Below are 26,141 nucleotides of genomic sequence, written 5' to 3' on the forward strand. Positions count from 1 at the left end.
ATATTTGGACATCGTATCATGTGACCGGGCTCTCTTGTCTCTGCTCCAATCGCATTGCTCAGATGTGACGCTCAAGATTCAAAGTTGGTCAGCGAGGCGTAGCTAGGCTAGCTTCTCATTGGCATGTTATGTTTTCAGCAGTAACAACAGTCTGCAATAATATTTGTAAAACCTCGCTTATGAAAGCTGTGCAACTTTTGTGTGTCTTATTAGACCAGAATGGAGGGCAAAATGATCGGACCGGGTCCGTACAGGGCAACAAAGTTGGTGAGTTTCTTTTACGTCCAATGGCAGTGCTGGTAATGCAATGTTTGCTAGCTAGTTTTGTGGTCATTTGCATAGCTAACGTTAATTTGCCAAATTACTTGTTGGTTATGTTGTAAGAATTTTTTTTCCCTTCCCCCCCCCCCCCCCCCGTTTTAATCGGAGAAGATACTGTTTTTTGGCTAATGCTAACTAGGTATTGGGATGGCTCTTGGCTGGCTGGCTAGCTTTGAAGGAATGTTCCGGCGCTGTCCAGTGCAGTGGCAGTGCGCTCTGTCTGGCAAGGTTTCTCACCGTGGTAAAGTTTGTATCTTCGCCAGACAGTACTTCAGGTTAGGCTCTTTGTGAAGGAAAAAATGTGTAGAACTTTGCACAGGTCTTACTTTCCCGATTCCCCGACCGGAGTTTCATAATCACACGGCAAAGGTGTAGGCAGCCTGGCACACGGTCAATGCAACTAGTTAGGGACCGTCAACAAAGTACATGATCACAATATAAAAATGTCAATAACTTTAACCATGTTACTTAGCAATCTCATTTAAACTTTGTATTATACCTTCTATAGAGGCATGTTGCACATCCTTTAGATCGCTCCTAAAATTATTCCTACATTTTTAAATGTACATTTATTAAAAATCACTTAAAATTCAATAACTCCTTGACCATGTGACCTAGACACCTCAACCCAACTTTGGAATGTTCACAGGGTAGGCAAACACATTGATCACCCTTTTGTTTTCCCAAAAAGCGCTTACATGATTTTATATAAATATTTGAAACTTTTTAAAATGACAATAGCTCTTCAACAATGTGACTTAGCAGCCTAATTTCAACTTTGTAGTATTCCTTATATAGAGGCATGTTGCACACCCTTTACTTCTCAAACGATTCCTACATTTTAAAAATATACAGTGCCTTCAAAGTATTCATACCCCTTGACTTATTCCACATTTTGTTACATCATGGATTCAATTGATATTTTTTCTCACCCATCTACATACAATACCCCATAATGACAGTGTGAACATGTGTTTAGCAATTTTTGAAAATATATTAAATGAAATCTAGAAATCTCATTTACATAAGTAATCATACCCCTGAGTCAATACATGTTAGTATCACGTTTTGGCAGCGATTACAGCTGTGAATCTCTCTGGGTAACTCTCTAAGAGCTTTACACACCTGGATTGTACAATATTAGCAGATTATTTAAAAAATGTTTCATGCTCTGTCAAGTTGGTTGTGGATCATTGCTAGACAGCCATTTTACATTTACATTTTAGTCATTTAGCAGACGCTCTTAGATTTTCAAGCCGGTTTACGTCAAAACTGTAACTAGGCCACTCTGGAACATTCAATGTCGTCTTGGTAAGCAACTCCACTGTATATTTGGCCTTGTGTTTTAGGTTGTCCTGCTGAAAGGTGATTTTTGTCTCCCAGTGTCTGTTGGAAAGCAGACTGAACCAGGTTTTCCTCTAGGATTTTGCCTGTGCTTAGCTCTATTCAGTTTATTTTTATACAAAACAAACTCCCTTGCCGATGACAAGCATACCCATAACATGATGCAGCCACCACCATGCTTGAAAATATGAAGTGGTACTCAGTGATGTGTTGGATTTGCCCCAAACATAAAACTTTGTGTTCAGGACATAGTTAATTTCTTTGCTACATTTTTGCCAGTTTTACTTTAGTGCCTTATTGCAAACCGGATGCACGTTTTGGGAATATTTTTTTATCCTGTACAGACTTTCTCATTTTTAATAAATTTGTACAAAATTCCCAAAACATATTTACACTTTGACATTATGGGGTATTGTGGGTAGACCATTTTTTACATTTTAGTCATTTAGCAGACGCTCTTATCCAGAGCGACTTACAGTTAGTAGTGACACACACTGAATTTAATCCATTTTAAATTCAGGCAGTAACACAAAATGTGGAAAAAGTAAATGGGTGTGAATACTTTCTGAAGGCACTTACTTTCTGAAGGCACTGTATATTGAAAATAATCACTTGAAAATCCATAGCTCTTCGAACATGACGTAGGCACCTCAAACCAACTTTGTATTTGTTGAAAGGGGAGGGATACATTGCACACCCTTTGGTTTTCCCAAAAAGCACTTAGACCAGTGTTTCCCAAACTTGGTCCTCGGGACCCCAAGGGTTGCACGTTTTGGTTTTTGCCCTAGCACAACACAGCTGATTCAAATAATTAACTCATCATCAAGCTTTAATTTCTTTGAATGAGCTGTGTAGTGCTAGGCCAAAAAACAAAACGTGTACCCTTTTGGGGTCCTGAGGACCGAGTTTGGGGAAACACTGACTTAGACAATTTTTAATATAAATATTTTAAACTTCAACCACGTGACTTAGCAACTTCACTGTCCGTTATTCCTTACATAGAGGCATGTTGCACATCCTTTGGTGTTCAGAAAAATAATTTCATTCAGTAGTTACATTTTTTACTTTAGACCAAGGATCTATGGAAATTTATAATTGAGCAGCCGGATTGCAGTGGGAATGAAGCTGCCCCTGCCTCAGTTGGTCATACATTTTGGTGTACGTACCGTATCTTAGACCAGAGGGCAGATTCTGGAAGAAACCACACTGATTGTGAATTGAGTCCCATGCTCTTTGTGTTGCCTTTTTCCTTGCCTGTGTGAGCACTGCTGCTTTCAGACTGGCTTCCTTCCTCAGCTTGATGTAACAGGTGGCATGTGCAATAGCTCCGCAGGATTGTGGGAACTACGTCGAGGCGCTTCAGTCTCCATAGCAGGTAAATGTAAAATGTACTGTGTTTTCAGGGGAAGTTGAGGCTTCTGTCTGTAATAGTCCCTAAGTAATTGAAACTGCTGAACCTCTCTACCTGTTCTCAATTGAGGGTCAGCTGAGGTAACGAAATCAGCCTTCTTTCTAAAGTGAAAGAGGACCTCCTTTGCTTTGTTCACCCAGTGAGTTGCAACGTTTCATATTTGTATTTTTTGTCTTATGTGAACGGTGTATCTCTTAATAGAAGGCGTTGCTTATTACTATCTATCACATTTTTATTATCAATTTGTTATGCGTCTTTTATTTCTTACTTTATTCCATGTTTCCTGAGGCATAGTCCTGGGCTCAGGTCCTCCGGCAAGGGAAACATAAGGAGAAACAGAGAGATGGAGGAGGATCAGTACACCAGATGGGCATGCTCTCTCAAATTCTCCTATCCTAAGATCACACAGTACACCAGATGGGCATGCTCTCTCAAATTCTCCTATCCTAAGATCACACAGTACACCAGATGGGCATGCTCTCTCAAATTCTCCTATCCTATCTGGTGTATGGTATGGTCTTAGGCATGCTTCCTCAAATTATCCTATCCTAAGATCACACAGTACACCAGATGGGCATGCTCTCTCAAATTCTCCTATCCTATCTGGTGTATGGTATGGTCTTAGGCGTGCTTCCTCAAATTCTCCTATCCTAAGATTACACAGTACACCAGATAGGACAGACTGACCCTATCCCCCTGGCACATAGGCTATTGCAGCATAGATACTTGAGACTGAAACGGATGGGGGTTGAGCAACACTGGCCCTGTCCAAAATTACTCCCAGACAGGGACAATCAGGCAGGATAAACATCAAAGCACAGCCCCCACACCACTCAAGGGAATTCAACAGACTACTAACTTACTACCCTGAGACAAGGCCGAGTATAGACCAGGAAGATATCCCCTACCGCACTAGCCCTAAGGGGGCGCAAAACCGGAAAGGAAGATCACGTCAGTGACTCAACCCACCCAAGGGAGTTGAGTGTAGCAAACAAAGCCTGGCATGACATGATGCACCTGCATAAGGAAGGCATGGGAGAGCGTGAACAAGCCAGTGACACGGCCTCCGTAATATGGTCAGAGGCAGAGAATCCCAAGAGAGAGTGGGGAGCCGGCCAGGCAGAGACGACAAGGGTGGTTCCTCTCGCCAGTGCCTTGCCGTTCACCTTCGCACCCCTGAGCCAGACTACACTCAATCATAGGACCTACAAAACAGATGAGTCTTCAGTAAAGACTTAAAGGTTGAGACTGAGTCTGCTTCTCACATGGATTGGCAGACCATTCCATAAAATAGGAGCTCTATAGGAGAAAGCCCTGTCTCCAGCTGTTTCCTTCAAAATTCTAGGGACAATAAGGAGGCCTGCGTCTTATGACCGTAGAGTACGTGTAGGTATGTACGGCAGGACCAAATCAGAGATAAGTAGAAGCAAGTCCATGCAATGCATTGTAGGTTAACAGTAAAACACTGAGATCAGCCTTAACATTTACATTTTAGTCATTTAGCAGACATTCTTATCCAGAGCGACTTACAGTTAGTGAGTGCATACATTTTCATACTATTAACAGGAAGCCAGCAGGCCAGCACTGGAGTAATATGACAACGTTTTGGTTCTAGTCAAAACATCTTGGGCTCCCGAGTGGCGCAGCGGTCTAAGCCACTGCATCTCAGTGCTTGAGGCGTCACTACAGACCCCCTGGTTCGATTCCAGGCTGTATCACAACCGGCCGTGATTGGGAGTCCCATAGGGCGGCGCACAATTGGACCCAGCGTCGTCCGGGTTTGGCCGGTGTAGGCCATTATTGTAAATAAGAATTTGTTCTTAACTGACTTGCCTAGTTTAAATAAAGGTCCAAAAAAAAAAAAGGGAGACTGGGTAATTATTGGAGGGTAACATAGGTGTCTGAAGAGATGGTTTGTGAGTCTGGTTTTAAATATGCAAATGGCGTGATGGATGTTAAGAGTTTCAGAGGACTGCAGCTGAGCTGAAGGCACTGAAGACAAGGTCCCCAGTGGCCAGTAGTCTGGTGTTGGGGGTTATAAGGAAGCCGGAGTCAGATGAGTAGAGTGAGTGACGGGATTTAGATGTGCAGAATGTCAGAGAGGTAAGAAAGAGCCAGGACATGGAGAGATGTGTAGGTGCGCAATGTAGTTGGTGGAGAGTGGATGTTTTCCCAAGTTTTGGTGCGGAATAGGGAATTTTCCGGTTCCAGTGGTGTGAAATAAAAGATTGAAGGATAGAGCGAACGCGACTGTCTTTTAAAGGTTTAATAGCATTCAGACAATGTGCACAATGATGAGAAGTTGCATACAGTCTGCAAACGTATCTTACACTTCAGCCTGCAAACGTATCTTACACTTCAGCCTGCAAACGTATCTTACACTTCAGCCTGCAGCCTTACTTTATTCTGTAATGTCAGGTAAGGACCCAGAGGAGGGGGAACACTATCTTTTGCCCTACCCCTGCCAGCCGATCAGAATGCCTGCAAACAGATTGAGCCATAACGGTAACACCAAAATGGTGTACCCTTCAGAATGAGCAATGAAGCAACAGAATTGTGAATATATTGAAGAGGGTTGACAGAGGCTATAGAGATGAGCGTTGCAGTAGTCCAGGTAAGAGGTGACAATCTGAAACTGTTCAACACAATACTATTCAGAATGCCCAAAACCTGGTGGTCCAACTTTGCCGAGCAGAAAGTATTTTTTTGTGAAACTGAGGGAGTCATGGCAGACTTGCTTTGTAGTATAAACCAAAGGGTGTGCGATGTGTGTCCCTACCCTGTGAATAATACAAACATTCCAAAGTTGGTTTGAGTTGCCTAGGTCTATTGAACTGTAATCAAGGAGCTATTGAAATTCAAAGTAAAAAATGTAACTAATAAATTAAGATAAAATAAATTCAAAAAGAACATTGAAAACCAAAGGGTGTATGATGTGTCCCTACCCTTTGCACATTCCAAAGTTGGTTTGAGGTGTCTACATCACATATTAAAGGAACTGTTTTTAATTTTAAGTGATAAAAAAAAAATATATATATATTTTAAATGAAGGAATCGTTTTATGAGAACTTAAGGGTGCGCAACATGCCTCTCTTTCTATATAAGGAATAATACTAAGTTGAAATAAGGTTGCTAAGTCACGTGGTTGAATATTTATTTAAATTGTAATCTTGTGATCATGCACTTTGTTGACGGTCCCTAACCAAATGCATTGTCATTTTCCATGTGATTATGAAACTCTGGTCAGAATCGGGAAAATAAGACCTGTGCAATGTTGTACAACTTTTTTTTATTTTTTTATGATAAAGAGCCTAACCTGAGATATGCAGCTCAAATCGTTCGCGAGCTATTTAAGTTTGAAGGTCCGAATGTCTGGCGAATCTCAAACCAACTTTACCACAGTAAGATACCCTCTGGCCAACAGCCATTGACTGCAGACTGTCATATTTGCATTGACATGTTTGACCACAGAATTAAATGGAACAACGAAATTGTATCTCTAACCCTAATTTCCAGATGGCAAGGAACCGTTTTGTGGAGATTACTTTAATTGCTGCCAGTCTAATAACCCGGATGACAGGAAATAACACTATAATGGTTTTGCTTCTAACTAGTAGTGGGAATTGACATGGTCACGGATTGATTTCAATTGTAGTCTAATGCCCATATTCTAAAAACCTGATAGATGAATTACCTAAAATATGCATTTCCTTGACTTGTTTGTCTAATTTCATCTACCATTTGTATAGTTTTTACACATGGTCTTGAAGATGTGCCATCATGAGTCTAAATCTCAGTCTAAATCCTGGTACATTATGGGCCATTTTTCCAGACTAAGATTAAGCCTAGTCCTAGTGCTCAATGGAGAATCTCATTGAAATTGCCTTTTTAGTCCAGAACTAGGCTTAAACTGGCCCTAGACGTTAGAGCCCTCCATCTAGGCAGAGTCACCATGCAGCTTTCTTTTGATGGGGAGCCATCTAGCCAGCTACTTCCAGTTTCAACTGTTCTGCCTGCGGCTACGAAACCCCTACCTGTCCCAGACCTGCTGTTTTCAACTCTAAATGATCGGCTATGAAAAGCCAACTGAGAGACCTGAGCCCTAGGACCATACGTCGGGACTACCGGCCGTGGTGACTCCTTGCTGTCCCCAGTCCGCCTGGCCTTGCTGCTATTCCAGTTTAAACTGTTCTGCCTGCGGTTATGGAACCCCTACCTGTCCCAGACCTGCTGTTTTAAACTCTAATGATCGGCTATGAAAAGCCAACTGAGATTTATTCCTGATTATTATTTGACCATGCTTGTCACTTATGAACATTTTTGAACATCTTGGCATGGTTCTGTTATAATCTCCACCCGGCACAGCCAGAAGAGGACTGGCCACCCCTCATAGCCTGGTTCCTCTCTAGGTTTCTTCCTAGGTTTTGCCTTTCTAGGGAGTTTTTCCTAGCCACCGTGCTTCTACACCTGCATTACTAGCTGTTTGGGGTTTTAGGCTGGGTTTCTGTACAGCACTTCGAGATATTAGCTGATGTAAGAAGGGCTATATAAAATAAAATTGATTGAAATTGATTGATTACCATGATCTAGATCAGGGATGGGCAACTTTGATAGGGATGGGGGGCCACAAAGAAACGGAACTCATGATGAGGGGCCGCTGGGGGTCTGCGTACCCACATCCATACACCCCCCCCTCCCCACGAGCAAAACATTTTAGCGGCCCCCCTCGTGACAACGAAGAGGGAAAAAATATGTTTTAAAGTTAATTTCCTGCAATTCTACACATTTTGCATGGGGCTGTAGAGAAAAGGTTGCAGTTTTAAAACTAGTTTGCTGCAATTCTACTCATTTTGCCATGGTGTGGAGAGAAAATATACAGTGCATTCTGAAAGTATTCAGACTCCTTCCCCTTTTCCACATTTTGTTACGTTACAGCCTTATTTTAAAATTGATTAAATAAATAAAAAATCTCAATCTACACACAATACCCCATAAGGACAAAGCGAAAATAGGTTTTTAGACATTTTTGCAAATTTAAAAATATTATATATTAAAAATAACAACCAGAAATACCTTATTTACATAAGTATTCAGACCCTTTGCTATGAGACTCGAAATTGAGCTCAGGTGCATCCTGTTTCCATTGATCATCCTTGAGATGTTTCTACAACTTGATTGCAGTCTACCTGTGGTAAATTCAATTGATTGTACATTATTTGGGAAGGCACAATCCTATCTATATAAGGTCCCACAGTTGACAGTGCTTGTCAGAGCAAAAACCAAGCCATGAGCTCGAAGGAATTGTCTGCAGAGCTCCGAGACAGGATTGTGTCGAGGCACAGATCTGGGGAAGGGTACCAAAACATTTCTGCAGCATTGAAGGTCCCCAAGAACAGTGGCCTCCATCATTCTTAAATGGAAGAAGTTTGGAACCACAAAGACTCTTCCTAGAGCTGGCCGCCCGGCCAAACTGAGCAATCGGGGGAGAAGGGCCTTGGTCAGGGAGGTGACCAAGAACCTGATGGTTACTTTGACAAAGCTCCAGAGTTTCTCTGTGGAGATGGTTGTCCTTCTGGAAGGTTCTCCAATCTCTGCAGCACTCCACCAATCAGGCCTTTATGGTAGAGTGGCCAGACGGAAGCCACTCCTCAGTAAAAGGCACATGACAGCCCGCTTGGAGTTTGCCAAAAGGCACCTAAAGAACGCTGTCCATGAGAAACAAGATTCTCTGGTCTGATGAAACCAAGATTGAACTCTTTGGCCTGAATGCCAAGTGTCAGGTCTGGAGGAAACCTGGCACCATCCCTATGGTGAAGCATGGTGGTGGCAGCATCATGCTGTGGGGATGTTTTTCAGCGGCAGGGACTGGGAGACTAGTCAGGATGGAGGGAAAGATGAACGGAGCAAAGTACAGAGAGATCCTTGATGAAAACCTGCTCCAGAGCACTCAGGACCTCAGACTGGGGCGAAGGTTCACCTTCCAACAGGACAACAACCCTAAGCACACAGCCAAGACAATGCAGGAGTGGCTTCGGGACAAGTCTCTGAATGTCATTGAGTGGCCCAGCTAGAGCCCGGACTTGAACCCGATTTGAATATCTCTGGAGAGACCTGAAAATAGCTGTGCAGCGACGCTCCCAATCCAACCTGACAGAGCTTGAGAGGATCTGCAGAGAAGAATGGGAGAAACTCCCCAAATACAGGTGTGCCAAGCTTGTAGCGTCATACCCAAGAAGACTCAAGGCTGTAATCGCTGCAAAAGGTGCTTCAACAAAGTACTGAGTAAAGGGTCTGAATACTTATGTAAATGTGATATACTTTTAATTTTTTTATTATAAATTAGCACATGCTTTGTCATTATGAGGTATTGTGTGTAGTTTGATGGAACAAAAACTATTTAATCAATTTTAGAATAAGGCTGTAACGTAACAAAATGTAGAAAAAGTCAAGGGGTCTGAATACTTTCCGAATGCACTGTAGCAGTTTACAGCTAATTTCCTGCAACTCTACACATTTTGCCATAGGGTGGAAGCAAATGTTTGCCATTTTTAATATGATAATTCGATGATCAATGGGCCCCACCTCGGTCGGAAATTCAACCATGCTTACTACAAGTTTAGATAGCTGGCCGCTAGACTAACTAATCAATCTAAAAATGTTTAGCTGACATGGGCTAATTGAGTGACTGCTGAGGCACAACCACATTTCCATATTGCACCTTGTGTATTCTGTTATTCTAACTCTCAACTGTAACCCCAACTGAGTTTAAAAAATATATATATAATTGTTTTTTTGCCACGGGCCACCAGTTGCCCATCCCTTGTCTGTCTGTCTCTAGCTGATTTATGTATAAAACTGAGGAGTATGTGCTCCCTAAGCTTCAATGGGCATGATGCCCCTGCATGTAGCTAGGTATGCATTTAGTTTGTTATTTAGGCCTACAGTGAGGGAAAAAAGTATTTGATCCCCTGCTGATTTTGTACGTTTGCCCACTGACAAAGAAATGATCAGTCTATAATTTTAATGGTAGGTTTATTTGAACAGTGAGAGACAGAATAACAACAAAACAATCCAGAAAAACGCATGTCAAAAATGTTATAAATTTATTTGCATTTTAATGAGGGAAATAAGTATTTGACCCCCTCTCAATCAGAAAGATTTCTGGCTCCCAGGTGTCTTTTATACAGGTAATGAGCTGAGATTAGGAGCACACTCTTAAAGGGAGTGCTCCTAATCTCAGTTTGTTACCTGTATAAAAGACACCTGTCCACAGAAGCAATCAATCAATCAGATTCCAAACTCTCCACCATGGCCAAAACCAAAGAGCTCTCCAAGGATGTCAGGGACAAGATTGTAGACCTACACAAGGCTGGAATGGGCTACAAGACCATCGCCAAGCAGCTTGGTGAGAAGGTGACAACAGTTGTCAATCTCCCTCGGCCTGGGGCTCCATGCAAGATCTCACCTCGTGGAGTTCCAATGATCATGAGAACGGTGAGGAATCAGCCCAGAACTACACGGGAGGATCTTGTCAATGATCTCAAGGCAGCTGGGACCATAGTCACCAAGAAAACAATTGGTAACACACTACGCCGTGAAGGACTGAAATCCTGCAGCGCCCGCAAGGTCCCCCTGCTCAAGAAAGCACATATACAGGCCCGTCTGAAGTTTGCCAATGAACATCTGAATGATTCAGAGGAGAACTGGGTGAAAGTGTTGTGGTCAGATGAGACCAAAATCGAGCTCTTTGGCATCAACTCAACTCGCCGTGTTTGGAGGAGGAGGAATGCTACCTATGACCCCAAGAACACCATCCCCACCGTCAAACATGTAGGTGGAAACATTGTGCTTTGGGGGTGTTTTTCTGCTAAGGGGACAGGACAACTTCACCACATCAAAGGGACGATGTACTGGGCCATGTACCGTCAAATCTTGGGTGAGAACCTCCTTCCCTCAGCCAGGGCATTGAAAATGGGTCGTGGATGGGTATTCCAGCATGACAATGACCCAAAACACACGGCCAAGGCAACAAAGGAGTGGCTCAAGAAGAAGCACATTAAGGTCCTGGAGTGGCCTAGCCAGTCTCCAGACCTTAATCCCATAGAAAATCTGTGGAGGGAGCTGAAGGTTCGAGTTGCCAAACATCAGGCTCGAAACCTTAATGACTTGGAGAAGATCTGCAAAGAGGAGTGGGACAAAATCCCTCCTGAGATGTGTGCAAACCTGGTGGCCAACTACAAGAAACGTCTGACCTCTGTGATTGCCAACAAGGGTTTTGCCACCAAGTACTAAGTCATGTTTTGCAGAGGGGTCAAATACTTATTTCCCTCATTAAAATGCAAATCAATTTATAACATATTTGACATGCGTTTTTCTGGATTTTTTTGTTGTTATTCTGTCTCTCACTGTTCAAATAAACCTACCATTAAAATTATAGACTGATCATGTCTTTGTCAGTGGGCAAACGTACAAAATCAGCAGGGGATCAAATACTTTTTTCCCTCACTGTATATTTGACATGCCCCATGTAAAGTAGAGATTGTGGTATAAATGGTGGTCTTACAGGCTAGGCTGTAAGTCTGTAACTCCTCACCACAGCACATAATTAACACTTTACTAAATATGTGTTAAATAAACTCTTGAATGCATCTGTCCTGCAGTGGAATGAAACTATCAAGCTCTTCCGTGGAGGCATGCCACTGAAAAGACACTGGGCATACTTCCGTAGCTATGACAACAGCTTCACTGGATCCGAGGCTGTTGATTGGCTACATGAGCTGCTGAAGCGGAACCATAACTTTGGGCCGGAGGTGACCCGGTACCAGACCCTACAACTGCTCAGGAAATTCATGAAGAACCACGTCATTGAGGATGTTAAGGGCCGTTATGGGAAGGAAGACTTTGAGGACAGTGGTCAAGTCTACAGGTGATGATGATGATGATGTCGTCCTGTTATTGGGCTGTATTGCCTGTCATGGAACTAAGGTGTCATGGCAGACTACTTTGCTGCACATTTACATTTTACATTTTGGTACTTTAGCAGATGTTCTTATCCAGAGCCACTTACAGGAGCAATTAGGTGCCTTGCTCAAGGCCACATCGACAGATTATACAGTGGGGAGAACAAGTATTTGATACACTGCCGATTTTGCAGGTTTTCCTACTTACAAAGCATGTAGAGGTCTGTAATTTTTATCATAGGTACACGTCAACTGTGAGAGACGGAATCTAAAACAAAAATCCAGAAAATCACATTGTATGATTTTTAAGTAATTAATTTGCATTTTAATGCATGACATAAGTATTTGATCACCTACCAACCAGTAAGAATTCCGGCTCTCACAGACCTGTTCGTTTTTCTTTAAGAAGCCCTCCTGTTCTCCACTCATTACCTGTATTAACTGCACATGTTTGAACTCGTTACCTGTATAAAAGACACCTGTCCACACACTCAATCAAACGGATCAGCCCAGAACTACACAGCAGGACCTGGTCAATGACCTGAAGAGAGCTGGGACCACAGTCTCAAAGAAAACCATTAGTAACACACTACGCCGTCATGGATTAAAATCCTGCAGCGCACGCAAGTTCCCCCTGCTCAAGCCACCGCATGTCCAGGCCCGTCTGAAGTTTGCCAATGACCATCTGGATGATCCAGAGGAGGAATGGGACAAGGTCATGTGGTCTGATGAGAGAAAAATATAGCTTTTTGGTCTAAACTCCACTTGCTGTGTTTGGAGGAAAAAGAAGGATGAGTACAACCCCAAGAACACCATCCCAACCGTGAAGCATGGAGGTGGAAACATCATTCTTTGGGGATGCTTTTCTGCAAAGGGGACAGGACGACTGCACCGTATTGAGGGGAGGATGAATGGGGACATGTATCGCGAGATCTTGGCCACCAACCTCCTTCCCTCAGTAAGAGCATTGAAGATGGGTCGTGGCTGGGTCTTCCAGCATGACAAAACGACCCGAAACACACAGCCAGGGCAACTAAGGAGTGGCTCCGTAAGAAGCATCTCAAGGTCCTGGAGTGGGCTAGCCAGTCTCCAGACCTGAACCCAATTGAAAATCTTTGGAGGGAGCTGAAAGTCCGTATTGCCCAGCGACAGCTCTGAAACCTGAAGGATCTGGAGAAGGTCTGTATGGAGGAGTGAGCCAAAATCCCTGCTGCAGTGTGTGCAAACCTGGTCAAGACCTACAGGAAACGTATGATCTCTGTAATTGCAAACAAAGGTTTCTGTACCAAATATTAAGTTCTGCTTTTCTGATGTATCAAATACTTATGTCATGCAATAAAATGCAAATTAATTACTTAAAAATCATACAATGTGATTTTCTGGATTTTTGTTTTAGATTCCGTCTCTCACAGTTGAAGTGTACCTATGATAAAAGTTACAGACCTCTACATGCTTTGTAAGTAGGAAAACCTGCAAAATCGGCAGTGTATCAAATACTTGTTCTCCCCACTGTATATATTTTTTCACCTAGTCGGCTTACTGGTCCAACGCTCTAAACCACTAGGCTACCTATGAGAGAAGTAGGCAGGCAAAGTAATGTGTCAAAAAAGGCCAATGCACACATGACATGCAATGACCCTGTCTGCTTTAATGTGGTCTAAGGATATATTGAGCTGTCTAGATAAAGAAATCTGAAGGCCTGTTGTCCTTAAAAGTACATGAATGTGTGGAAGGGCTGCCGGTCAGAGTGGTCTGTCCTCATCTGTTCATACCCCTGACTTCTCTTCTCTGTGACCCTAGGTTTCCGCCTACATCCCCCCTGAAGCCCCTGCCTCAGCGGCCCCCAGTGTCAGAGAACTGCGACCTGCCCCGGCTCATCCGCTGGGACGACTACGAGGAACTGCCCCAGCCAGAGAAGATCCCCATGAAGCCTCTGGTCCTGGTGAGAGAAACAGAGAGGGGCCAGGGGCTAGGGGCCAGGGGCTAGGGGCCAGGGGCCAGGGGCTAGGGGCTAGGGGCCAGGGGCCAGGGGCTAGGGGCTAGGGGCTAGGGGCTAGGGGCCAGGGGCTAGGGGCTAGGGGCCAGGGGCTAGGGGCCAGGGGCTAGGGGCTAGGGGCTAGGGGCCAGGGGCTAGGGGCCAGGGGCCAGGGGCCAGGGGCTAGGGGCTAGGGGCCAGGGGCCAGTACAGCTGTTTATCTTTACAGTTAGCTATTGCTGTTTTCACTGACCTTTTTTATGGTTGTTGAATTTTAGAGATGGCACAACGATACGTAATGTAATAATTATTATTACACGCACACACTCTCTTAGAAACTGGGGAAACGTGTTAAAATGTTATTCTAATAATAATAATAATATAATATATGCCATTTAGCAGACACTTTTATCCAAAGTGACTTGTGCATACTTTTTTCGTATTGGTGGACCCAGCCGGACCAATACACAGTATTGGAGGGTTCCATGAGTGTCATAGCTTTCTATGTTTTGATTTTCCTCAGAACTCAGAGATGTGGAACAAGAGACACAGCATAGCCATCGGAGAGGTGCACGAGTGCAAGATCATACGCAGGAGTGACATCACCCCCAAGCAAGTCGACCAAATCTGGAAGTCAATGACAATCGCACAGTACGTAGCTAGCTGTCCACCACATACCATCAATGGACTTGTGCTTGTTGGTCAACACTGTGTGTGTCACTGCTTTTCCTTTTACAACTGTTGAATACTACGTTCTGTTCTAGTTTGCAGAGAGTGCTCGGTCTGAAGACAATGGATGGAGTGTTGGATCCCAAACGCGTGAATGCGAAGCATATCATTCACAATGTATTCAGTGTCAACAAAACAGGAATAGTCATTCTGAAGAACAAAGCGGGTATGCAACTTTTGCAGTCATTCTGTAACATTGCTCATGGCCATTCTCTACCGTATAAGATTAATAACTAAACATACAAAATAAAAAAAAAGCCTAACTTTTTCCTATATTTGCTCATGTTTTGCATTACCAGAGGACATGCCCTATTGGGTTTTATCAGCAATGAAGTGCCTAGCCAACTGTGAGTAAAGCTATACTGATGATAATGCTCTCCTCTTGCCCTTAAACATCTGCTTTGGGTTCACCCTTGTTACCAATTGGCTGCAGTATGGAGAGTTTGTACTCTTACCAATACAGCAAGACCCAACAGACAATTGTTTTTACTATTTCCTTGAACATCTGCTCATGTTTGCTTTGGGTCTTCTTGTTTTGTACATAAAGTTAGGCTTGAATCGCTCTCTTCTTTAGGGCCCAACGGTAGGGAGACCAAGCAGCCCATGTACCCAGGCTTTGAGCGTGACGTGCTGCGGACGGTGGCTGAGTACTTCCAGAGACTCAAAGAGCCCCTGTTGACCTTCCAGCTCTATGAAGTCTTTGTCAACATTCTCAGTGAGTAATGTGTCAACTAACAACAACGATACTAGAAAACACCACTACTCCTGAAGAGGAAGCACTGCATTATTTCTGTTATTAGATCTATGGCCACTTTGTGAGGTAGAAGAGGAACCGCTTTGGCTGTTATGTGGCAAACTGTGAACACTTCAGGGCCGCACAGAACTTTTACTGAAGCCTTTTCTTACCGTATTTCAACTGGGCAAACAACCTGTGGACCATTGGGTTGTAATAAACTGTCCAACAAAATCTGACCCGAAACACATGAGAGACGGATAGACGCAATGCCAGGGAAGGTCCTGTGTACCTCAAGCCACCTCTTCCCCCAGGTCTGCTGCAGCAGAAAGAAGTGGCAGCGGAGGCCCTCCAGGTGTGCAGCCTCCTGCTGCCCCCGGCCAACCGCCGCAGACTCCAGCTGCTCCTCCGCCTCATGGCCAGGGTCTGCCAGAACCCCGCCCTTCCCCCGCTTAACGACGCCATAGCAACACGCACCCTGGTACAAACGACTTTCCATCTGAACTGTTGTTATGGAGGGCTTGCATTTTATACGGATTTTCCCACTAGGTTTCAAAGCGCTTCATAGTAAGTGACTGTATTTTTCTGTTTTCCCTCCCCACTCGTTGTTTATGGTCAGATGGTGCAGACATTCTCGCGCTGCATCCTGGGCTCTGCAGAGGAGGTGGACCTGGACGAGCTCCTGGCCACCAAGCTGGTCACCTTCATGATGGAGCACCACGAAAGTGTCCTCAGGGTGCCGTCTAGCCTGCACAGACACGTGGAAGATCACCTCTCCCACCTCAGGAGGGTACAGGTCAGCCCAACGCTGTCATAGCATACTGTTTACAAACCCAGAGAAAGTACACTGACAGCCTGTCTTGGGTCGTGTTCATTAGGGCACGCAATGGAAAATGAAAATTAGCGTTTCTCATGGGACAAATCCAGATCATTCCTCTGTTTTATTCCCCGTTTTCCATTTGGTGCCTAATGAACACGACCCTGGTCAAATCGTGTACGTTGATATGTGAAAGGGTGTGCTTTCGTTTCACCCTTGGTGAGGTAGCAATTGTTTGATTTCTCAAGCTGTGTCAATATACTGAGTTCAAATGCGACTGATAATTGAATAACCATTATATAATGTCATAACTCATCATCCTATGATCACTTTGATATATTGACGTTTACCTACCAGTTGCATCAACTCGATCTCTATGGATTTTGATTGAACATGGGGGATTCTTAACAGCCTCTCCCTCTATCAACCCCAGAACAATAAGTCTTTTTAAACTCTCTTTCTCTACCCCCAGATAAAGTATGCAGGTGCAGATACAGACGCCTCCCTGGCGTCTCCGTCGTACTGCAGGCAGATCAGCAGGGCAGAGTTTGAGGAGCAGAGGGTCTCCAGCTCCCAGGGGCCCATGCAGGAGCTGCTGGAGGGCCTCATCGCAGACACTGAGCTCTCAGCCAAGGACAAGAGGAAGAGACTCAAGCAGGTACACTCAAAGAAGAGCTCTTTCCCTATATTAACTTTGCTAGGGCAGGATTGATAGAACTCCAGCCTACTGGCGCTCTCTGTAAACTAATCATCTTACCGTTCCTCAGTTCCAGAAGTCCTATCCGGAGATCTACCGCAGGCGGTTCCCAACAGCGGAGAGCAAGGCTGCCGTCCTACCAGAGAAAGCTCCACGGCTCAAACCCCAGCTCATGCTCCTAACCCTGAAGAAACCCTTCCAGCCTTTCCAGAGGAGCTGGAGCTTTAGGGCCTAAACTCTCACCTCTGACTCTGCACGTCTGACCACTACAGTGTGGCCAGGAGACATGGGTGTTGGAGTGTTTGGAGCATGTTCCACAGCAGGTCAATGAGAATAGAATTCACAGGGGTAAAGTGGCAATGGTATGGAATAGTGTTGCCAATTTGACTTACTATAGTAGAAACTACTGTTAAACTAAGAAGAGAAGGATGCTAGGAATCCATAAAGGGCAGCTTGTGTTAGCCAACATTTAAACAGTGAATGGAAATGATCATGCATAACATAGGTCTATAGAATTGGTCACTACGGGTAGAATTACTCATTTGTGTGCCATGTTTTTTAAATATTATTTTTGTTGTATTTTTTATTTATTTTTTTCTCCCCAATTTCAATCTTGTCTCATCGCTGCAACTCCCCAACGGGCTCGGGAGGCGAAGGTTGAGTCATGCGTCCCCCGAAACATGACCCGCCAAACCGCGCTTCTTAACACCCGCCCGCTAAACCAGGAAGCCAGCCGCACGAAACACTGTTCAGCTGACGCCTGCAGGCGCCCGGCCCGCCACAAGGAGTCGCTAGACCCTCCCCTAACCCGGACGACGCTGGGCCAAACCTTCCCCTAACCCGGACGACGCCGGGCAAATTGTGTGCTGCCCTACGGGACTCCCGATCACGGCCAGTTGTGATACAGCCCGGGATCGAACCCGGGTCTGTAGTGACGCCTCTAGCACTGAAATGCAGTGCCTTAGACCGCTGCGCCACGCTGTCTTATCTGCTAAATTCATGGTCCACCAAGAGAACACTGATAAAAAATAATAATAATCTAATGCATTTCAATTGGCCATTTACAGTGAGTTCCAAAAGTATTGGGATAGTGACCATTTCTGTTGTTGTTTTGGCTCTGTACTCCATCACTTTGGATTTGAAATGGTACAATGACTATGGGGTTAAAGTCTGCTTTAATTTGAGGGTATTTTCATCCATATCGGGTGAACCTTTTAGAAATACAGAACTTTTTGTTCATAGTCTCCCCATTTTAGGGATCCAAAAGTATTGGGGCAAATTCACTTGTGTATTAAAGTAGTCAAAGGTTTAGTGTTTGGTCCCATATTCATAGCACGCAATGACTATATCAAGCTTGTGACTCAACACATTTGTTGAATGCATTTGCTGTTTGTTTTGGTTGTGTTTCAGATTATTTTGTGCCCAATAGAAATGAATGGTAAATAATGTATTGTCATTTTGGAGTCACTTTTATTGTAAATAGTAAGCATAGAACATGTTTCTAAACACTTCTACATTAAAGTGGATGCCACCATGATTATGGATAGTCCTGAATGAATCGTGAATAATAATGATGAGTGAGAAAGTTAAAAGAACAAATATCATACCCCCAGAAATGCTAACCTCCCCTATTGTAATGTTGAGAGGTTAGCATGTCTTGGGGGTATGATGTTTGTTCTTTTAACTTTCTCACTCATCATTATTCAAGATTTAATTCAGGATTATCTGTAATCATGGTAGCATCCACATTAATGTAGAAGTGTTTAGAAACATATTCTTACTTACAATAACAGTGACTCAAATGACACAATACATTATTTACCATTCATTTCTATTGGGGACAAAATAATCTGAAACACAACCAAAACAAACAGCAAATTGCACACAACAAGATTGTAGAGTCACAAGCTTGATGTAGTCATTGCGTGCTATTAATATGGGACCAAATACTAAACTTTTTACTACTTTAATACACATAAGTGAATTTATCCCAATACTTTTGGTTCCCTAAAATGGGGGGACTAGGTGCAAAAAGTGCTGTTATTTCTAAACGGTTCACCCAATATGGATGAAAACAACAACAACAACAAATGTGTCACTGTCCCAATACTTCTGGAGCTCACTATATGTCCCTGTTAATATTATTTGGTGAGAGTGGTCTTTCACAGAACACATATGGTACAGAAGGGCTGGAAGAGTCCTTTTCTTCAATATAGCACTGGTCTATGGAATTGTCAGGCATCTCTGATCCTTCACTTAATTTGATTAGAGCAATTCATAATCATTTTGTTTACTACAAGGCCTTCAGGAAACACACCCCAGTTTGCTTTGGGGTGCATCGAGTCATTTCATAAGACAAATGTGTTGTTTTTAAATTGAATCGTCATGGTACTGTATTTCAGTAATGGAAAATGTTATTTTAAGTTCTATATATTTTTGATAACTATATAAACTACGTTGATCAGCATTGTCTTAGATCTGTTTTTCTAATCACACTGGAGAACTAGAAACCGTCATTAAGAATATTGCTCAAGAACTCACTGAAGTGCCAGTTGTATATTTGTTGGAATGTTAGTAATTTCTATATAGTTATAAGAAATGATTTCTTACACAGTATGTCCTTTACTGTAACAAGCATGTTTATGTTTTTCCATTTTGTTTATTTCCTGTCACTTTTTATGTCTTACTACTGTACCTACTTTCTCTAGATGACATCTGTAGCTCAGCTGGTAGAGAACTGTGGTCCTCTGTAGCTCAGCTGGTAGAGCACGGCGCTTGTAACGCCAGGGTAGTGGGTTCGATCCCCGGGACCACCCATACACAAAAATGTATGCACGCATGACTGTAAGTCGCTTTGGATAAAAGCATGGCATATTATTATTATTACATCACTTAAGCTGTCATCACCTCTTTATTTCTTTATTTGAGAGATGTTTAATCATAAAAAATGTAGCACTGGATCATTTTATACTGATTTCTATCACTACAAGTATTTTTGGCTGAAAATGTTAGTGGATAGATGGAAGAATGCTGGAAATTTGACTGTTACACACTTACTGTAGGTAAGTGGCTGATCTTGCATTTTTGCTGGAATAAGGAAAACGGATTAATACAAGAAATGTAAAAGAATGTGTCTCATCGACTCTTTCTTGTGTGTATGAAATCTAAACTTTTTGCGTGGAGTGGTCCATTCAACAAATAACATGCTGTTGAGGACAGGAAACATTTTCAGATGGAATCAAACCACCTTTTTATTGTACTGTGCCTAAAGGCTCTCCAAACCTGTTTTTCAATTAAGTAGGTAGGATTCATGAGTACCTTCCTATACCATAAATATTTGACTAAATCAGAGTTTCCTAAATCTACACACTGGTGCTGAAATGGAGACCATGTTTATGTATTCCCATAATATTTTTAATGCGTTCTTCATACATTCCAGTGTTTTAAGTAAATTCACAAGTGAACAGAAAACCAAATTGAATAAAAACTCCATGAGCAAATCTGTCGGCCTCCCAGTGGGTGAGTTTTTGGGGGTAGAATTAAATGTAGTCATTGCGTACAAGAGCCACACCCAATGAGCTTGTTGCGTGCCTGCATTAGAGAAGCTTGAGTACCAAAAACGGAACAATCAAAACACATAGGAAACATACAGTGGGGAAAAAAAGTATTTAGTCAGCCACCAATTGTGCAAGTTCTCCCACTTAAAAAGATGAGAGAGGCCTGTAATTTTCATCATAGGTACACGTCAACTATGACAAACAAATTGAGGAAAAAAAATCCAGAAAATCACATTGTAGGATTTTAAATGAATTTATTTGCAAATTATGGTGGAAAATAAGTATTTGGTCACCTACAAACAAGCAAGATTTCTGGCTCTCACAGACCTGTAACTTCTTCTTTAAGAGGCTCCTCTGTCCTCCACTCGTTATCTGTATTAATGGCACCTGTTTGAACTTGTTATCAGTATAAAAGACACCTGTCCACAACCTCAAACAGTCACACTCCAAACTCCACTATGGCCAAGACCAAAGAGCTGTCAAAGGACACCAGAAACAAAATTGTAGACCTGCACCAGGCTGGGAAGACTGAATCTGCAATAGGTAAGCAGCTTGGTTTGAAGAAATCAACTGTGGGAGCAATTATTAGGAAATGGAAGACATACAAGACCACTGATAATCTCCCTCGATCTGGGGCTCCACGCAAGATCTCACCCCGTGGGGTCAAAATGATCACAAGAACGGTGAGCAAAAATCCCAGAACCACACGGGGGGACCTAGTGAATGACCTGCAGAGAGCTGGGACCAAAGTAACAAAGCCTACCATCAGTAACACACTACGCCGCCAGGGACTCAAATCCTGCAGTGCCAGACGTGTCCCCCTGCTTAAGCCAGTACATGTCCAGGCCTGTCTGAAGTTTGCTAGGGTGCATTTGGATGATCCAGAAGAGGATTGGGAGAATGTCATATGGTCAGATGAAACCAAAATATAACTTTTTGGTAAAAACTCAACTCGTCGTGTTTGGAGGACAAAGAATGCTGAATTGCATCCAAAGAACACCATACCTACTGTGAAGCATGGGGGTGGAAACATCATGCTTTGGGGCTGTTTTTCTGTAAAGGAAAGAATGAATGGGGCCATGTATCGTGAGATTTTGAGTGAAAACCTCCTTCCATCAGCAAGGGCATTGAAGATGAAACATGGCTGGGTCTTTCAGCATGACAATGATCCCAAACACACCGCCCGGGCAACGAAGGAGTGGCTTCGTAAGAAGCATTTCAAGGTCCTGGAGTGGCCTAGCCAGTCTCCAGATCTCAACCCCATAGAAAATCTTTGGAGGGAGTTGAAAGTCTGTGTTGCCCAGCGACAGCCCCAAAACATAATTGCTCTAGAGGAGATCTGCATGGAGGAATGGGCCAAAATACCAGCAACAGTGTGTGAAAACCTTGTGAAGACTTACAGAAAACATTTGACCTGTGTCATTGCCAACAAAGGGTATATAACAAAGTATTGAGAAACTTTTGTTATTGACCAAATACTTATTTTCCACCATAATTTGCAAATAAATTCATTAAAAATCCTACAATGTGATTTTCTGGGACAAATTTTCTCATTTTGTCTGTCATAGTTGACGTGTACCTATGATGAAAATTACAGGCCTCTCTTATCTTTTTAAGTGGGAGAACTTGCACAATTGGTGGCTGACTAAATACTTTTTTCCCCCACTGTATCTTTCCTAAGTCTGAATCAAGGCCCAAATGTAGTTGTGGCCTTATATTTTGGCACCCTTATATAATTACTGATTCTAAAATGAATTGAAATTGGGTAAAAACAACTTGATTTTCAACATTGCAGAGCCCATTTTTTGGGTAGAAACGTACGTTTAGAAAATAAAAACAAATAGCACTGACAAAATCATTGGCACCTTGGAGCTAGTACTTGGTTGCACAGCCTTTGGCCAAGATAACTGCAGACAAACACTTATTGTAGCCAGAGGCGTCATGCCCATAGGCTTGTGAATACAAACTCGTTGGACGCATTTGCTGTTTGTTTTGGTTGTGTTTCAGATTACTTTGTGCCCAATAGAAATGAATGGTAAATAATGTATTGTGTCAAATTAAAGCTGAGAGTCATTGTATCATTTCGAATCCAATGTGCTGGAGTACAGAACCAAAACAACAACTAAATGTGTCACTGTCCCAAAACTTTTGGAGCTCACTGTACTTTTGACATAAGTAAGTTTCAGGTGTTTGAAAAATGCTAAATTCTCCAACTTACAGTCAGGGGGCCAAGCCCACTTCTGGACCACCCCCCAGCCATCCTCACGTACTTTGTGCCCCCCTCAGATTTCTAGGGTGCATGACTCCCCTGCTTGTAGCCATCATTAATGATCTCACTGCACCTTTCTGTTGGTAATTTGGCCCACTCTTCAACTGGAAACTGCTCCAATTCTTCAATGTTTGAGGGGGTGCATTCCATCAACTGCGATTTTCAGATCTGGCCATAGGTTTTTCAATAGGATTCAGATCTGGTCTCATCGTTCGCCACTCCAGAACAGTCCAGGGTGTGATTATTGAATTGCGGTGGTAAATGCTGTCTCTTGACTTTGGCACCCTGTAAAAACACTTTAAAATGACAAAAACATGACAAATAATACATTTTCCATGTTATTTAACTGTTATTTAATAAGAAAACACATGTAAGTCCTTTATACTGCAAAACATATATTTTAAACTACTGGGGACAAATTCGCTTGTCCCACTGGTTATGTGCAGTGACATGTTTTGGGGATTTAGAGATATCTATATATATATTATTTTGAATGCTGGACAGTGAACAAAAGTATTTAATATATTGTATAAATAAATAAAAACAAAGAAGGCTATTAAAATACCCCTCGGTCCCTCAGTTGTATGTCATTGGTGTTACCATCTTGAAAATTACTGATTACAAAGATATACAAGGACCTTGAGCATTCTCTCCAGCGGCAAACTGTTATCGGGGGAGTGGTCTATATTAAAGATAATTATTAGCTAATCACAACCTTTTAGTATGCCATAAATTTGAGTATTCCATTGATAATTTGATTAATCTAAATCCAGTGTCACTTGGTGTTAGTCAATTTAAATAAAGGGAAATAACATTGCGAGCAAAATGATTGAAAAATAGTTTACTAAAGTGATATGATCAAAGGTTTGATCACCTTAGATTTGAGCATTTGTCCATTTCAGAAAATCCTCATTTACCTAAAATGTCTCATTGGTGTTACCATCATTGGTGTTACTACTTCTACTGGTGGCACAATGTTATCATAATGGTAATTTAAAAAAAAGTCATTAAGCTAACATATAATTTGATTTAGAATGGAAAGATGTAACCAAATACATTTAAATAAATACAAATCTAGAAAAATTGAGTTCATTTTTTCCAAAATGCCATGCCCAAATGACACCCTAATTCAAGAAAAAACCCTCCAGCGTTTCTTCTTGAACCATTCCTGGGTGTTGTTGTCCTGCTTGAAGACCCACAATTTTCAACGCAGACCCAGTTTTTGGACACTGGGTTGAACATTGCACTCCAAAACACCGTGATAATCTGCTGATTTCATTATGTCTTACACACGTTCAAGGCCCCCAGTACCAAACACAGCAAAGCAACCCCACAGCATTACCGAACCTCCCCATGTTCAGTCGCCATAATTGGACATTGGTGTGTTGTGTTACTGTAATGTATTCTCCTGTCCACAAGAGGGTAGTGTTGATTTATGAAATTGCCTGAACAGTATGAGGATGAAGATTTTAATGACAATGCATCTTGGAAATGTACTTTATTGTCTTCCAAAATATTAAATATTGTTGTCCATTTAAAATGGAAATGATTAACACCATTTTAATAACTTAAAATACCTTGAAAATCCTTAATTTCTTATCAAATACCAATCTTCTTGCCAGTGATATAGAGCCTTTGTTGAAAACAAGTTCGGCTTTTATAATAATAATAATAATAATATAATATGCCATTTAGCAGATGCTTTTATCCAAAGCGACTTACAGTCATGCGTGCATATATTTTTATGTATGGGTGAGATATAGGCATGAAATATGTAGTATTTCTGTGAAATAATTGTTATATGTTCTAATGCTCTACACACATTGTATAAATCCTGTTTAAAAATGGGATGAAGCTTTAGTGTTCCCTGCAAACACAAAACCTACCGCTGGAGTCTTTTAAATTAGAATTGTTCTAGAAGTATAGTCTCATGGAGTTATACCTGAAATGAAGGCAGACAAGTGCTGCATTATCCAAAGAGACAAGAGAGGTCTAATTTTAACTGTACTGTGACTCAATTCGAGTGGCGGCTAATGCACATGAATGACCAATCAAAGTTCTAGTTTTCCTCTGGCTTGAGCTTTTGTTCATTTTGAGGTGTAGCTTTCTGTCAAACATAACACATCAGCTGGCTCTTATACTGCCATTATTAGGATCAGTATTTCTATGAGATCTAATCATCATGTATTTCCTTACAGGGTGCTCTGCATTCACATTGGGGATGTTTTTGGACTTGGCTGCCCTAGAGAACCTGCTGGTTCCTTTTGGCCGTGGACCAGTCAACCATTCATCATCCCATGTTTATGGGATCTGGCTGACACTCCAAACAAAAGCTGGTGAACCGTCCTCCCAGCCCACTCCAAATCAATGGCAGTTTACCAGATGCACAATGTCTGCATACCACTATCCCACTCCACTCTCCACTTAGTCGAACATCATGTGTAACTATTACAAAGCAATAACAACTGCTTGAATCTGCTCTAAGTTTAATGCCCAGTATAATGTAGATCACCTGTTTAATCTTCCACGTCAAGTGATCAATGGTCAGTCTTTCCATAGCTGCGTGGTACACAGTAGGTATGTGTGATTGATGGACATGCTGTTCCAAGCATATAATCGCTCTCTGCTCCTAGTAGGACAGGATGCTCGCTAAACTCCCAAACAATGAGGTCAAGGTCACCAAAGTAGTTTTTTCCTCAATGAGAGCCATTGTTTAACGTAATGATAAGGACAGAATGTTCATGTCAGTTTCTATTGAATACATTTGTATGTGCACCATGCTGAACATGCCTGTGGAAAAGACGTGTGCCCAATATCAATTTGTTCTCGTCCATACATGGACATTTCTTTCTGCTCCAAATAGCTGTGTATGTACAGGCAGTAACTTCAGTTATAACAAAAAATATAACCAAATAACTTTGGTTGTCAAACCAAAAAATGCAACTATGTATGGGGTGAAAGTGTCTTTTTAACCAAGGTTTGGAGTAGAAACACTTGCATCATTGAAAATAGCACTTTAAAAAGGAATTCAACTTTGTGTTGAGAGACACATATTTGAATCTACTTTGAATCTAAGGGTTCATTTATTCATTATGTTCCAAAGCAGGTTCCAGTGAAAGGCAAATGCTTTTTCACGGCATAAATTGGAAAAACGGCCTTTCAACAACATTGGGAATATCGCATTTCCATGTGGCCTCCGGAGGTAGCACACAATAGACCTGCCAGCCTTTCATACACAGGAGGCTGGTGGCAACTTCATTGGGGAGGACGGGCAGTTGGTAACGGCTGAAGCGGAATGAGTGGAATGGTATCAAATACATGGTTTCCA

At 42.3% G+C, this 26,141-nt stretch overlaps 1 protein-coding gene across 2 annotated transcripts; it reads left to right on the top strand.

Annotated features, from left to right (window-relative positions):
* Nucleotides 1-97: 97 nt before the first annotated feature.
* Nucleotides 98-17,612, top strand: depdc1b (DEP domain containing 1B). Of its 2 annotated transcripts, XM_041899381.1 has the most exons (11): nucleotides 98-267; nucleotides 11,737-12,002; nucleotides 13,837-13,978; nucleotides 14,535-14,662; nucleotides 14,776-14,906; nucleotides 15,040-15,087; nucleotides 15,315-15,455; nucleotides 15,788-15,954; nucleotides 16,093-16,269; nucleotides 16,763-16,948; nucleotides 17,058-17,612. In XM_041899381.1, the coding sequence occupies exons 1-11, from the start codon at nucleotides 220-222 to the stop codon at nucleotides 17,220-17,222; spliced, it is 1,599 nt and encodes a 532-aa protein (XP_041755315.1). In that variant the 5' UTR covers nucleotides 98-219; the 3' UTR covers nucleotides 17,223-17,612. The 2 variants fall into 2 exon arrangements, with proteins under 2 accessions (XP_041755315.1, XP_041755316.1); XM_041899382.1 differs by lacking the exon at nucleotides 15,040-15,087.
* Nucleotides 17,613-26,141: the final 8,529 nt, after the last annotated feature.

The sequence above is a fragment of the Coregonus clupeaformis genome, chromosome 15, assembly GCF_020615455.1.
Source record: "Coregonus clupeaformis isolate EN_2021a chromosome 15, ASM2061545v1, whole genome shotgun sequence".
Taxonomy (NCBI): Eukaryota; Metazoa; Chordata; class Actinopteri; order Salmoniformes; family Salmonidae; genus Coregonus; species Coregonus clupeaformis.